This window comes from Gambusia affinis, linkage group LG06 (genome assembly GCF_019740435.1).
Source record: "Gambusia affinis linkage group LG06, SWU_Gaff_1.0, whole genome shotgun sequence".
NCBI classification, from domain to species: Eukaryota; Metazoa; Chordata; class Actinopteri; order Cyprinodontiformes; family Poeciliidae; genus Gambusia; species Gambusia affinis.
This window is the reverse complement of record NC_057873.1, coordinates 17,561,107-17,577,680: the sequence shown is the minus strand read 5'-3', so window position 1 is coordinate 17,577,680 and position 16,574 is coordinate 17,561,107. Positions and strand designations below refer to the sequence as shown.

Here is a 16,574-nt window from a genome sequence, read left to right as displayed (position 1 = left end):
TTGGACAGTAGAAAGGGGGCAGTAGCATATTATTATTATTATTATTATTATTATTATTATTATTATTATTATTATTATTATTATTATTATTATTATTATTATTATTATTATTATTATTATTATTATTATTATTATTATTATTATTATTATTATTATTATTATTATTATTATTACAAACATAAAATGTACAGTCCTATCTGTTAATGTAAAACATGTTCTGGAACGCCATATCAGGCGTCCAAGAAATCATGATCTGACATAAATTTGTTATAAAATTAATACTGACTAAACTTTAAAAATTATGTAGCTTTATGTTGTTAAAGCTAAAGTTTAATCAGTAATACTTTTATAACAAATTTATGTCAGACCATGATTTCTTGGTTAATGTCAAGTTAGAATAACGAAGATATTTTGACTTTACTTTGTATTAGAAGTGTCATGATTTACCGAATGACACTTTATGACAGTCATAAATATTCATGAAGACTTTCTCATGCTCATGACAGGCTTTTATGTCATGTTTATGACGGTGTCATGACAGTCTTATTCACAACCCATCAAATAAAGTGTTACCAAAATACCTTATTAATCTCACTGAGAATATATATTTATCTCCTTCAGACAAAATAACTTATAAACAAAGATATGAGTCTTTGTTTATAAGACTCAGTTCTGCCACTGCCTGTAGCCCACCCTGAAATCCATCCTCATTTTCTGCTTCCCCTCTCCTTCTTGTCAAAGCTTGACTCTGAGAAAAACATGTAGTGATTTTTTTTTCTCTTTTTTTCTGCATTAAGGATCCCAGACGTCTCACATTCTTCTTGATCTTTCTCCTTCCCCCATCTTCTCCCAGACTTCCTCAAATGGTTCATCACATCAGTCGAGGTGTTCGAAAAAGCTTTAACGTTTCCTCAGACATATATAAAATTATTTATATACATGTGCATTTAAAAAAAAAATGTTAATCAGTGAAACAGGTAATCAATTTCATTATCTGAATTAAAAAATAAATTCTATAAATTCATTAGACACTAAGTGATACATTTTAATCTTTTGTTTCAGTATTATGGTTTACATACTGAAAACACAGAGTTTTGCAGAAAATTTGAATACTAAATAAAACTAATAAGATAGATTTTTACTAGACAATTGTTTTGTTACAGCCATCGAATGGCCTACACTACCACGGGCAAGACTGCTAAGTTGACATTTGGAAACTACAAAAAGATAATTTCTAAACAGGGGATTTTCACAAAGTGCTGTATTTAAACATATTAATGAAAAGCTGAACTGAAGGAAAGGGTGTACTTAGAGTGTACTTAAGGAACAGGGATCATTTAAGGAAGGGGTATTTGTAGAGGGCTGGGAAACAAGGGGCATTTCTCAACTGGACTGAGTGTTGATAAGCTGGTTTCAAATAAAAATTAGGTGTGCATTTAATTTGGAAAATCAAGCTCCAAGAGTCTGGAAGAATGTTGAAGAGGTACAGAATCCAAGTTGTTTACCGTCGTATATGAAGCTTCCACATTCAGTAATGTGGAAACCTCATTAGTTTTTCTTTGGAGTACTGACCAAAGAAAGCTGAAGAACATCAGTGCAAACAACCTGTTATCAAATCCATTACGTCTCTGCAGAGCCACGTCTCTGTTACGCCAAATTGATGCAGTAATTCATGCAAAAAGAGGAACAACCAGATACTGACAGCAGATAATGTACAGAATATCCTTTTTTTCTACTCATTTGCCCACAGCTTTGTGTTTAAAATCCTTCTTTTACTGGTCATATGTAGTATTCAACTTATCAGGAGACAGAATTTTTGTTGTAAGTTTCAATCAAAATTAATCTCTACGTGTAATATAATAAATGAGTTTCATTCAACTAAAAGAGTACAGTGACATTAAAGAGATATGCATGGTGTTGGCAATAGATTATAAAAATGTGCAAAGGTTACAGTAGAGGTTATGGATATTGTGGAGACCTTCTGTTATTAATTGCTTATTTACATTTATACCCTGTTTTCTGGTTGGGGATGGGATTGGGAGTTTTATGGTTCTAAATGGATTCCCTAACTTGATCACTTGTCATAAATTAATCCAAAACAGCTTCAAACCCTTTAAATATGTTAACAGAGCTGGATTTTCTTAACATAAATTCTGAAGTGGTTATCTATTCCAGTCACCAGTAATCAATGAAAAACAAAGGTAATGAGGTGTCTCAGAACCTGCCTGAATCTTTTTACAAGCCTCTTTGAATCCTCACATCTCAGGATGTTTTACTACCAGCATGACAAAGTATTTGGCAGAAGGCTTTCTTCTTCTCCATGCATTATGTCCTTCTCTACACTGTCCTCCCATACCAACTTTACCTTCACTTACAGACCATGATGTGCTGCAAGGTAAAGTGAGAGGAAAACAAAAATGATTCGCGGACAATGGAAACAGAAAGAGAGATGAAGCCAGGAGAACAGAGGCATAGACGGGATCGACAGGACCCGAACCAAAAGATTCAGAAACAAGAGACAGAAATGAGAAAAAGTGAAAAAGATTAAAAGAGCACACTTGAACAGAGGCAGGTGGAGAGAAGCCTGGCATCTTGATTAATTGAGAGACTGATCAATTGTGGTTAGAGTGAGGGTGGGTGACACAAGAAATTTCAGGTCAATGAGCTCAATTGAGCAGATCTCAACAGAGCCGAGCAGAAAAAGTCGAGTCTCAGCAAAGGCGAGGAAAGAAGACAACATGCTGACCTCATTGTGGGAGGGGATGATTGTGACTCATGCTGCAAGTAATTATTGGTGCTTTATCATTAAACTAATAAGTATTTGAGGCAGGGTAAGGTAATCGCATACTCCCAATAAAATATATTTATTTACTAGAAACCAAAGGAACACTCTCCACTCTTATAAAAGTAATTCTGCAAGCAGCATGTCTGCAAAGCATTAAATATTTCCCACAGTTAGTATCTGAAAACTGCTGTGTATCAAAACAACTGCAAGAAAAATTACTAATCTGTTTGAAACAAAAGCCTTACTGTGTATCTTGTAACATCTATGACAGATGTTTGTTTTGAATGTTTATGTAAATACTATGAAGCAGACATATTTTAATCAAGCTCATTTCAAAATCTAGAAATCAGAGTTGTAGAAACTTGACTGTCAGAGCAAGTTCTCCCGTTGCTAATGTCTGAATTCTCTGGTGGCAAAAACAAATTGACACTTTTGCAAATTGCATGTATCTAATTAGGGAATTTGTTTCACTTATTTGTTCAAATGTTTCTGACATTCTGTTGTTAATGACTGTTAATACACTGAAATCTGAAATAGTAAAACTCTGCATCTCTTTCATTGCACATACCGTTACAAATAAATTAGAATCATAATCATTAGGAGGCTCTGCTTCAGGTGACCACATATGGAGAACAGACTTCAGTTTTTAAATACAGATAAAGAAAGAAAGCAAAGAAATATGATTTTCCAATTCTACTCATCTAACTAATGATGTCCCACAGAGCTCAGTGGAAATCTATTTATGCAGTAATGTGTTTTAAGTCATTTCATACCGAGTAGAACTTAAAAGGCCTTTGTTGTTTTTTTTTATTACATTTTACTTGTACTTTGCAATTCATCTAAGATCTCTGCTTTAGCGACTTCTACTTGGTTCATATTAAATCCTTAATGTGTCTTATTGGTCAATTTTCTGAAACATGTGGGAAAGCATCAAAAAGGAAAACAGAAAATTAAGAAAACAACTTCTACCGGCCGCAGAAAACTTTATAAAGCATCTTGAATGGCGACAAATTGAATGAATGACGCATCAATAATATCCCTCCCCCGCTGAAAATCACACTCAACCCAACTTTCTTAGTAAAGGTGTGAAAGTGAAAAAATACGGAGATTGCTAGAACAGCCATAAACACTGTTTTATTTTGCAGACTTTAAATGGAAAAGTGAAACAAACAGAATGCTCTCACACTTTTGTATGCATGCACTACACAAAATTTTCAGGATCACAAAGTTCATCTCAAATATTCCCTCCTTGTCCAGTAATGTTTCATTACTTCAGTGTAATCATTGTGCTGATATTACATGTATTATTCAGCTTCAGGTACATCAGTGTCCCCTGTCTTTGGCTCCCAGATGTGAAATGGTAATGGAAATTAATGAATCTCTCACACACACGCACACACACACCAATCTTTCTCTCATTTGGTATCTTCTGAATGCTGATTGCTCTCCTAGCCTAAGCTTTCCTCCTCTCTTTCCTTCCTAATCCTTTCTCTGTTTTGGGTGCCTGGGACAGCTTGTGTATATTTTTATTTTTTTTTAAACAATGCCTGACATTGAATGTCACATCAAGGTTATACCAGCTTGTCTGTGTGAGTACAAAAATCCAACACTTTCCTGACAAACATACACATTTGTACACAGTGCAACAAGCCCTTCTAAAATTCCTACACAGCAACATCACATGTGTCTCGTCTTGTTGCTAAAATTAAAAGGCAAGCTCCCAGAAACGTGTTTGTATGGAGATTAGTCACAGTGAAGGAAAAATGGTAAAGTCACACACGAGACAAATGTTATTCCTGACTCCTTTTGCAGGGGGATAAATATACCACATCTTTTAAATGCAAGTTGGTTTTCAGGTAAGACTGTTTAAGAGAATATACACAGCCATGCATAAATATTGATGAGTTGGGATGGGTTATGAGACAACCTCTCAAAGCGCTACCCCTGTTTGTTTTTATTGTTGATGAATGGCAATAAGAAACTTACAGTTAAAAGCAAGCTGCAAGAAAAAAGTACAGATGTCAACTGGCAGTGGGGGGAAACATGAACATGTGGAGGAGGCAGAAATTTAAAAATTTTTTTGACATACATGCAAAACACAATGGATGGTGAATTCTTGGAGGACACAGAAAACCATCTTGCAATGGCTCAGATTAAAGCCTATTAATGTGTTAACATGGCCCAGTCAAAGTTTTGACCTAAATCCATACGAGAAACTGAGGTAAAACTTGAATGACTATTTATAGTGTTTTGTTTAGCTCAATATTTATGAAGTCACAGTCACACTGAGATGAAAACACACGTGACTAATTCAGCCCCATATCAGAAGTTGGTAATGACGCAATTCCTTCAGGATGGGTCTGACCTGACTAAAATCCTCCCTGATCAGAGGAGTCACTCAGACACAGCTTCTGTCTGCCTGCGTTTGGTATTTCTCCCACACATCGGTTAACGTACAAATTTGCAAACATAGCAACCATTAGTAAACAAATAAGTTACTCTATCTCTGTGGCAATCATATTTATGTATTTCAAAACATATTCCTGTATTTACCTTGGTTAGTTTTGTCTAAATTTCAAATTTGCTTTTTGATCTGAATCGTTTTAAGTGAAACAAACAAACAAAAAGAAGCAAACACGGAAGAAATTTGTAATGGTGTGAATAAATTTTCCTTGCTGAAGGTCTCTGTTTTGTTCTTGACATATTATGCAAGACATCTTAATGGGAGGATATCTTTGAAATAGACACATATTGTGTCCATTTAGGTATGCAACAAATGCTTTCATGGTTGCACTAAGACATTCTTTAGTGCATGGATCGAAGACTAAAGAATGTCTCACTGTTGTGTCTTCTGTGCTCAGTTTTGTTGTTATGATTGGGACATATATTAAGAGGAAAAAAAGCAATCCCACCAATATGTATGTCTGTTGTTACAAAGGTTTGGTTTGGAAAGATGTTTTTCCTTTGATGAATGAAATCATTATTTGCAAACTAGATTTTGTACTTATTCTGGTGATCTTTGTCTGATGTTAGATTTAGTCTCAGGATTTGAACATTTAAGACAAAAAGCAAAAAAAAACAAAAAAAAAAAAACATTGAGAGTAAATACTTTTACACAGAATATTTGAAATGGTTGTGATGGATTAGACGTTTAATTAGCTGATTCCAAACATCCTACTGTTTAATTAGTTTTGCTGAGTATTTGAGGAGTGTTTCACTTTTATCTCTTCTCATCTCCTCGTGAACACCAAGCAGGCAATTACTCAGGATTGCAAGTCCTCGACAAATTTTGTGACATCTTTTATTTCTATTTTTCCCTTCACAAACATCTATTGGATGACAACTGAACTAAAACAGTTTTGTCTTTATACAGAAAAATTTATCTAGGGCTAAGAATGACATGGACAATCTTTGAAATGTAAGAGTCTTTGTAAATCATACATAAATCAAAGTATTTTAGATGTGTGGGCTGCAGTTTTACATGCAAAGCCAATCATGCTTGTTAAATAAATTTAATAAAGTTCAGCATCAGCTATTTTTCCTCATTTGTATTATTAATGATACACTCTGCTTCCGTCCCCCCCATTATCTGAATGCTTCCATAAAGCTGTCACGCCATATGTTGATTGGACATACTGTGCCTTCATAGAGACATACCACCCTTACACACACACATGGCAACTCCAGCAAAATAGATATCTGAAAAGCCTGATGACAAAGTCTTTTAAGTGAAAAGGTGTATCTCTCCGTGAATGTCTGTGCTTATCGCTTTTCAGGAACAGCAAACCCTGTTTGTGGACATCCGCAGAGATTGGATTGCTTTGTCCTCCACCTCAGCTAGTAGCCGCACTATCTCCACCATTTCCCAGCAGTAGACTGGGTGACTGAGTAACTCAACGTCCCAGCATGTCAATCAATGAAGAAAGGCAACTGAAGGATTATTTATTTATTATAAATAATCATAGCATAAAATCTTCCCATAGGTCTCTACATGTTTTTCCGAAGCCTTTCTCCAGAGTTTTGGGTATTTATTCATGGCGATTCCTTCGCAATCAAAATCACCAAGCACTCAATCTACTCTGGTATAGCTGCTGCTCTGCTTCCCCTGACCTTTTTGTTTAGACTGTCCTGCAGGCATCACCTACTAATCTACTTCCCTAGTTTTGGACACAACTGCTTTATCAGCTTTCTGGCAGGCTTCAACCCGGCCAATGCAATTCAGTTTCTACCATCCTCACCTTCATAAGGTGAAAACGTCAGTCTGAAACTACTCTGCTGCAGTGGCAGTGCTGCAAACTATTTACTTTACCCTTTTCTTTCAGCTGGTAAAATAACCCTATTTCATTTTTTAAGCTTGTTTTACTTTCCTTTTCTCTTCGGTTAAATAAGAAGCTTCTAATATGATATTATATAGTTCATATTGCTCCTTGGACATTCTGCATATACTGGAGCAAAGAAATGTGAATAGTAGTTACATTATAGTATCAAAGTGGAAAAAAAAGGCCCAGTTTCAAAACCACAAGTTTTAGAAATCACTAAATACAGCTGAAGTTTAATATATATATATATTTTTTTTCTTTGTGTTCTAAAAATACAGCAATAATAACAAATATTATGATAAAAATAACTTCAATAACAAATGTATTAGGAGGCTTTCGAAGCCATAAGATTAATTGTTGCTTTTCTGTTTTAAATAAAGAAAATTTAATATCTTATGCAAACACCTTGGTATCATGCAGCTGTATCATTATCATACTTTGAGATTCTTTAAAGGGTTTAGTTTTACCTTCAGTGTGGATAGCAGACACATAACTCCAGTTGTATCTTTTGACAATGTCCACCATGGCTCGTGCTTGCTGAGCATCTGAAGGTACCACTCGCATAAAATATTTATAAAGGCTCTGAAATAAAGCAAAGAATGTGTGAATACTGACTAAATTAGCAATTAACTGAGGTGAAATTTTATTAACTAATCCACATTTCAATTTATTAACCAATTTCTTCTGAGACAGGCTGGCTCACCTTGTCACTGAGGTCCATACTGGTGGCAGAGTAGGCGATCTGCGGTATGTTGAAAAGCTGCAGCAGGTTCTGCACCTGGATGGCCACAGAGCTCGACCCCGGTCCAATTAAACCCACAATGGGTTTCTTTCCCCGCATCGGAGTAGCAGATGGGTCTGCACACTTCATTGTTGCTTCTCCTCCTCCTCCGCCTCCTCCTCCCCACGAGGTCACACCGCCCCACTCCTCAGCCTCATCGGAGGACACAAGAGAATCCCGTATGAACTCGATGCTCTGCTCCAGAGCCACGGCCGAGTGCCAACACGAGTCCCGGATCTCGCAGCCCAGAGTGATGTTGGGAAGGATGTTTTGGTCGGCGTTAATCCGGTCCAGTGTATGCATCATGGCCTCCACCCTCTGGATGCCATACTGCTCACGAACCGCGCCACACTTACGCTCATGAACCTGAGCGGACAGAGTACAATAACACATTCAGAGTCAAAGAGCTATGCTTTATTTTTATCAGAAAAAATGACCAGATTAAGAAAAGACAACAATTAGTGCTTCTCCAATTTTAACTTTACTCTAACTTGGCTGCATTGCTTAATGGGCTGTTGTTTATGAGGTTTTTTTTTGTTTTCTTCCTATTGTCCAATTATTCATAATGGGATGAAGAAAGCCAACATTTTAATGGGTGAGTATTGGTTACTGAAGCAACGAATGGAAATGAAATAAGGTTTTATTAAAATATTGTGAGCAGTTATCGTCTCTCCAGTGGGTAACCTTCTTATGTTTTCCTTTAGTATAAATCTAGATTAGTTGTTTCTGAAGGTTAATGCTAATGGCTAATTTGAGGCTAAAGAAGAGGCTAACACTGTTTCAAAACTACGCTAACCAGAAAAACACAAATGCGGTTTGTCCAAACATCATTTTCTAAACTGTTAAATAATCAAAACTTTTGCACTGGGTTATAATTTACCATTAAACTTATGATTATTGACAGAATACTCTGCTCGTTTCCTTCTGAAATGTTTCAAAAATCTTGAACTATGGCTTAAAAATCAAATTTGCATTGCTTTGGGAATTGTAGTAAAATTCAGGCAAGGACAAAACTGCAGGCCTACAACTTTATAGCACTGAGACCATGTTGCAGATTTACACGAAAACAACAATTCACCTTATCAGCAGTGGGCTGGTGATGGACAGAGAACAAAGCTCCAATGATGATGTCTCCAGGCATGTGTGCCACGACTCTGTGTTTACTGGAGTCAGCTCCTTCACACCACGCCCAAACTGACAAAAGCAGCAGAAGCCACAGCATCATCATGGTCCAGCGAGGTAATGAAGCACAGGCAGCTCTCAGATTGTATGTGCACAAGTGTCACAAGGTACTAGTGTTCGTTGAACAGCTTGGGTGACCATGTCAGGAGCTGACGGCACGGTGGAAGGCTTGAAATAAAACTCATCTCAGTAATATCCATTTCCAACATGCTTTTCAGGGTATTTTTGTATGTCAAGGGGGTAGCATTAGTGGGGCAGCTGAGACAGTTGCTTCAATGCAACCCAGAAGATTCCGGAGAGAGCCTGACAAAGATTTTACTGATGGTTGAAACAACTCCACAATCCCCCAGTTACCAGGCTGAGACGGTTTCCACTGGAACAAGTCAATGAACGACATGTTCCCAGAAAGCTGTGGGAAGAAAGAACTCAATTAGTCTTAAAGCAATTCAATGTAGTAACCACAAAGTCTTGTTCAATACATAATCAACCGATTTATCACTTTAAGAAAAACATACTGAATCACTTAATAGAACTTGAGCTAATCAAACAGAATCTCGTTTCGTATGCATAGGGTGGACTGTAGCAGTGACGGTAGAAGTTTATCCTGTAACCGGTGGTTGCTGGTTTGAACCCTGTTCTGCCTGGCTCAGTCCGGGACTGCTGTACAGTAAGTGACTTGTGACTTGCAATCAGCAAGAATGCTTAAATCAGGTATTTAAGTTGTCCTGAATCCAGGTTCTGTCGGTATATCACAACATTTGCTCCAAGAATTTCTAAACAGTGTCAGTGAAAAGATATTAAATATCTGATTCTGGAGTTGCAGCACCTGTGGAAATAGGTCAGAGACTTTTGGTTCTAATGCAATTTTGACATGTTTACTCTATTGACTTGACAAGCACAGTTGTAAATGCACATTTTTCTCATAATTCCTGCTGTTAAGGCACAGAAGAAGGCAAGATATTTGCTGAATAGCTGAGACACTTGGGGAATTGTTGTGTTTGGCATATTAAACAAGTGAAAAAGTCATGGCATTTAGTCGGGAAACTTTAGAATGCCAAATCTTGGTTGGTTGCTGATTAAAGTCCGAAGAGACCTTTTATCACTTAGCATAAAGTTTCCTTGAGCCAAAGACAAGGATAAATTATTATGTAAAAATTACAAGATAAGATAATATCCATAGCAATGTTATATCAGGGCATGTTTCTGTGGTACACCCTGAATAGGTCAGCTATAAATCATACACTCATGAAATATATCTAATCTGAAAATAATATTTAGTGTCAGTGTGTCTGAGTAACATTTTTCTTCTTTGACAATATGAAGCTATATTTGCATGGGGAAAGGAGTTAGAAACAAATAGCAATAACACAAAGCAAGGGGGCTTGTCTCAGAGAAAATCTGTGTGACTAAAACCTTCAGATTTTAAATATGGTCACATAGCCACAGAGGCATCCTGTGCAGCCATTTATTTTTGCAGCTTAATGTGATGACTAGAGCATTGGCTGTAGACCAGCTCTTTACATGCCTAAGGTATTGATGCCTCACAAACACTGGCCCAGCTTGTGTACTGTGCTTCCTGGGGAATAGTTCTACATCACTGTGAATGAGCAGAGTCACCACTGTGTCAACATGATATAAATATCTCAAACACCACAGTATTTCACGCCTGAAGCAGCTGTGAAGAACTGTTGCTTTTCTGAAAAGGATTTCTGCAACATTCTAATGACATTAATGAGGTCTGATGCATGTACACTCTGCACCTCTAATTCGTCTTGCGAATTTCTTTAGGCTTTGCCCTTTTGTGACTAGACACAAAAATTAAGGACCAAAGTATTTCTTAAACTCGTGAGTTGAAATTGTTCCTGCTTGCTCCAAATAACTGTTGACCTAATATAAATCCTTAGGCTAAAACTTTGCCAAGGCTCTTACTTGTGCACTTCGACAAAAAATTAGACTATAAATACAAACTTCCTATTTGTATTATTTAAAGAAGCATTATTATGTAACTTCCAGGCATTTAGTGCCAATTTATAGCACAATCGGTTGTTTAAAAAAATGCTGTGCATATCAAACATGACTTAAAAGAAACTTGACTTTGCATCCAAATTGGGCTTCTGTCTCTTTAAGTAGCTTCTGCTAATTGCTGCCGCTAGTCTGATGGGGCTCAGCTGGAGACTGCTGCTCTGAGGTGGAGTTTTGTGGAAAAGGCGGCGCTTGGTAAGAGCAAGCCGCCAAATGGCGGAGATTAAAGGAGATTAAAGGATTTCTCAAACATGGATGAAATAATTAAAGCAGAACTGTCATGTTCTGTTAGTTTTGATAGACAATACCTAAGTGGATCTGAATTAATCAGAAGAAGCAAATAGCTGAGGAGAGTAAATCAATGTTAGCGCACACAGAGCGGCTTATCAGGTCATTGCTATAACACTTAGCAGTTAATTTAGCTACAGCAGTACCCAGGTGTGACAAATAAATTGCATCATGCATGCAACAGAAACTTTTTAACTTGCCCTAGAAATCTGAGTGGAAAATAACAGTCCGTTAAATTGTGGGAACAGAAGTGACATCCATTCAGCGAACCTTTAATTAGCCATCTGCCTGCATGTCTCCAGCATGCGGTTTGACATCACTACGTCACCAATGCTTTACTTCAATACAATCAGCCAATCTAGAAAGGTAGAAAGAAACGCTGAGTTAAGGACCGAGGTAGTATGAGTCGGAATGAGAAGACAGGGATAATGTTTGCCGAAAACTGTAGATAAAAGTCAGAGTGAGACGAAAGAAATAAAAAACCATGAGCCGTAGCGAATAGATATCACCAGATGTAGAGTCTGTTTGAATCAATATGGGCGTGTCAAGCTGGCGGGAAGGCTCACTGATGCTCCAATAATGAATGAAAAAAGCCAAACTAAGCTGTGCTGTGCATGTACTCCCAGTTAATTATGACGCAATTGCATGTCAGTCTCTGCTCCTCACTCCCTCTGCTCCCCATTCGCCCTGTCTGCTGGTGAAACACTTGAGCAAGCCAGTGCTGCGGTTTAAAAAGGCGCCTCAGGTCTCGGTGCGGTTTCATAGTGGCAGCATGTTGCTTGTTCATAACATTCAGATTTTCATTTTGGCTCTAATATCAACAGATTAGATCATGCAGGCCTCCTGTGTGTCACTCGTGTCTCAGCAGCGGCTCGAGCCATCCTAGAGCCATGACAGATCTAGAGTTTCGGCATGTTGATTGTTGATTATGTGTGGGACGTCAGAGTGTCAGAGCCGTAGTTTTAATCTGAACACACGAGTAATGATGTACCATCATCACACCTTTATATCAGAAAAGCAAAAAAATATTTTCATGCAGTTCATGTATACAAGAATTCATAATTTTTTCAGTTTGAAGCAGTCTTGAGGAAGCTTAGATCCTTCCAAGTTTGCAGCAAGATATTGCACATCTCCACGAGTCTGTTGTTGAGAGTTTGATCTCCTCTGCCATTATCTACATTATCAGAACCAGGGACTTCAAAAGGCTAAACCGTTTCATAAAGAAGAATAGTTCTGTTCTGGGGATTACTGTGATACCTCTGGAGAGGATAGTGTAAAGAAGGATTCTTCAGAAAATCAAGAAAATTGTGGAAAACCCTGAGATTTCTCTTTATGAAACTGTTGCAGACAAACAGAGTCTTCAGTCAGAGGCTACTTAGGATTCACTGTTATACACACTGCTCTAGGAGATACTTCCTACTCACTGCCATCACCATCTGCAACAACTATTTGGAGAACCTTGAATAATATGAGTTACAACAACATTTAATTTTCCTTTAAGTATTTTTCCATTCCCATTTCAATGCTGGTTGTTGGTTGCATTTCAACCGTGAAGATGGCATACAGGCCTCCCTCATAGAAATCAAAATTTGTAATCTTATAGAAATAAAACTGTAGTCCATCATGTTTACTCATGCATTCATTACAATTTTCTCCAAACTCCATTCAGTTAGATTAAACTTGGTTTAAATATAAAGGAGACACAAACAGTGTCCTGATGAGGCCAACTGGATAGGTCTTCTCCTTGGGACTTTGGTAAAAACTGTTTCCAATCACCACCTTCCTTAAATATCCTTTTCTACAGCCACTCATCACCAGATCTTCAGATTCACTGACAGTACTGGTCCAGGCCTCTGAATAACTTCAGGCTTGTTGAGGTGATTCTAACTGCTGAATTCTCTGTCCTCAGCTCCAGCTCGGTCAGCTCCCAAACCTCCGTCTGCTTCGAGCTTCATCTCCATCGTCTCTTCGACTTCAGCTTCAAGCTTCTTCTTTGCTTTCCATTAAACCTCTATAATCTGGCCTTTGACTCCAACTCTCCCTCTTTTCTTAACAGCAGCACAGGTCAGGATTATAACCTGACAGTCTTCTATTACTTCAGATTTTTGTTCACAACAGCAACAGAAAATTCTGTATTTTTACCGAGTTTAAACTAGGATGACTAAAACATGATGGCAAGGATATATTTTTTTAATTTGACATGATCTGCGCCCCCTGTCCACTGGGCTTCCCTCTGAAATTTCAGAGTAAAATTAAATGCATCACCTCCATGCCAGTGTTAAAGATTTGCTGTGAAATGAATTGGATTATAGCAATCTCTCCCAACAAGGATCTCTGTTTTTATCTGAGTCCCTTACTGGGTTCCTGTATCATTCTCTTCCATGTTGCTGTCTTGTTGTTAAGGCTTAATGGGCAACTCATTCCCTAAAGGAACATTTCTTGCACACCATTAAGCAGTTATACCTTTAGTTCTACCTAAATTCCTCACAAGTGTGCAATAAACCAAAATGAAGTAACTTCTACACCAACATAAAGAGGGATGCAAAGAAACTTCCTCTAGTTTGCAGTCTTACTTTAATACAGCGCATCTTATTAGTCCTGATATGCCGTTCTCTGTGTTGAGAAAACCTTTATTTTAAGTAGCAAGGAGAAGATATTACCTTCCAAAGGATATGAAGAAATGTCGGGGGGTTTTCCCCTCTCTGTTCTGCATGGTTAAGGTAGATGTGTTTGTAATTAAAACAAGTGCAACAGTGGGCAGTGTCTGGAGAATTGGAGTAGCTCTTTTCATCATATGCAGAATTTCAATGCAAATCCTATTGTGCTCTTTCCTATCAGCAGATCAGAGGTAAGGGGATCATCAAAAGGCGCATATACATCAATAAGCTGCATGCAATTATTCACCTAACCAAACTGGGAAACAAACAGGATGGAAAAGCACCCAATATACCATTCACAAATGGATGCATGTCCACCCACATGAATTTAAAAGAGGTCCATTCTGTTATCACCCTGTTGGAGTGAGCACTTCCCTCTCCTGCTGCACAGAATCAGTCTCTAATGGCAAATGTGTACACTGCTATGTGGCTGCATACATTTCACAGGAACCCTTAAAAAACATAACCAGCAGTGGCATTGAATCATGTTGTTTCTGGAATTAATCTCTAAAACGTAAATAGGTCACTCTGCTTTTTGCTGTTGTTCCCCCATTCAAGGAAGCCTTTTGCTCTTTTGCTGAGTGGGCGTTTGGCAGTGTCTCAATCTGCTTATTCCTGAGTGAGGGGGCTATTTTCTCCAGAGATCCAGGGAAAGCAATATTTTAGCAGTTTTTTGTTTTTATTTAAGGGGTTATCAGTAAAGATCATCACTTAATTTTTGGGATTACCTCTGTAACATTTTAGGAGCAATTTCCAAAGCTCAGATTAAAAATACTGCCAACAGAAGATAGGCTTTTTTTGTTTGTTTGTTTGTTTGTTTTCAGGTGTGCACTGTCTTCTACATAGAGAATGTCTGTTACAAATTAGTTATTATCAGGCATTAATGGCTGAAAGCATGCACCTGTAAGGCTGCTGTTCAGTTTTGCAGGCTTAAATGGTTGTTACACAACCTCAGTAATATGACCATGTGTCAATAGCAAGGTAGCACCGCTACCTGATGCAAACGTCACAAAAGGTGTGCAAGAACAGAATGCATAACTCACCGAAAAAGCATTGACCTTTTGCTGCCTCTCCTGCAATCCGTTTAGACTTTCATCTGATAGCCGCTATGCAGATACCCGTTTTGATCTGTTTTTTTTTTTTTGTTTTGTTTTGTTGGTTTTTTTTGCCTGCATATATTCTGAGTTTAATTACCAGAACGATCTGACATTTTGCAAGCCCTTAATTAATCACTGACTAGCAGCGTCTGGTCAAAGTGCCTGGCTCTCCAAGGAGGACTGGCGCAGCGCTGCAACAGCCCTATCGCAAAATACGATAAGAGCCCAACGTTTGCACCCAATCGAACTAAACGTGATTTATAATGACCGAAGGACGCAAAAACATGACAGAGACACCGTCTGAAATGAACACTGCTGCAGCATGCACAGATGAAAAGCGGGGTTCAGTCCCCCCCTCAGTCTCACTGATACGACTGTGTGTCCCCCCCACTAACACCAGAGGAACGGGATGTTTTCTTAAACTAGGTTACCTTCTAAGTGAGCCATGGCAAACCCAGATGTTACCGCAAGTTAATGCAAGAAAAGTGCGACAAATATTTTCCAGTCAGAAAACAGAACACTGAGTATGTCCTTAGTGAACAAATTACATTTATCTTTCATAGCAGGGATATTTCTCTCAAATCGTAACTCAGATCTTTACCTCATAGGGTCCTTCATGTCTCTCTGAAATCACCCTCACGGTCCCGCTTCACAAGTAAGATGCATACTGCCACCGCAGACGAAAGAGACTGCCGATACCCCAATGTCAAACAGCCCGAAAGCAGCAGCAGCAGCAGCAGCAGATTGCTGTGCAGCTTCCGAAGCTTCCTCCGTTTTCCAGTCACGCACACCTGAGCCTCTTCTCCAAACACCTCTCTCCTTCAACACACCCCTCTGCTCCTCCTCTTTTCAGCACATCTCCCCTCATATTATCCTTCGCACTCCCCCCTTCTCTTTACCCTTTCCCTCTCCCCCATCCTCTCTGCTGCTGCTCATATTCATTCAGCAGAGCTACTTGTCTGAAGCATTCTTCTCCAATTTTTACAGTTCAGCTACAAACAGTCAGCTTTTAGCTTGCACCTCTTTCCTGTCCCATTTGGACCCAATGAGGTGTGAGTATCCAATGTTTTAGTTGGGTGTGCAGGTGTACCTGGGGCTTTCAGTTGGAGAACAGTCTGAGCACTTTTAATCAAACATTAGGTCATTTTTTCAGTCTACAGGGTAACACGGTTTCTAAACAATTGCTGATAAATGTGTTTTCTATGTGAATGTGTGGGTTATCTATGGGTACTCTATAGCTTCACAGCCCAAAAACATGTCTTAGTCACCCCAAACTGTCTTCAGGTGAGAGTGGCCCTATGTTTTTGCCTTACATTGTCCCATTTGTCTCAGTCCTGTTGCATTGAATACGCCTACACCTGGAGATATTTGGCATGTCTGGTTACCAATATAAACCTAAATGTATAGTAATCATCAGACTACTAAAAGCAATACCTAACAGTG

General features: G+C 38.3%; 1 protein-coding gene across 3 annotated transcripts in view; it reads right to left on the bottom strand.

Moving 5' to 3' along the window:
• The window catches only part of grm5b (glutamate receptor, metabotropic 5b), a 70,442-nt gene extending 54,567 nt beyond the window's left edge, over positions 1-15,875 (bottom strand). Inside the window, exons 1-4 of one of the 3 annotated variants that reach the window (XM_044119574.1) lie at positions 15,733-15,875; positions 8,964-9,476; positions 7,808-8,251; positions 7,572-7,686 (exon numbers count right to left, since the gene is read on the bottom strand). In XM_044119574.1, the coding sequence (XP_043975509.1) occupies positions 7,572-7,686; positions 7,808-8,251; positions 8,964-9,113 (709 nt within the window). In that variant the 5' untranslated portion in view covers positions 9,114-9,476; positions 15,733-15,875. Of the gene's footprint in view, positions 1-7,571; positions 7,687-7,807; positions 8,252-8,963; positions 9,477-11,647; positions 11,679-15,077; positions 15,177-15,732 lie in introns of those variants that run through there. The other 2 variants (XM_044119575.1, XM_044119576.1) reach the window with 2 other exon arrangements.
• Positions 15,876-16,574: the final 699 nt, after the last annotated feature.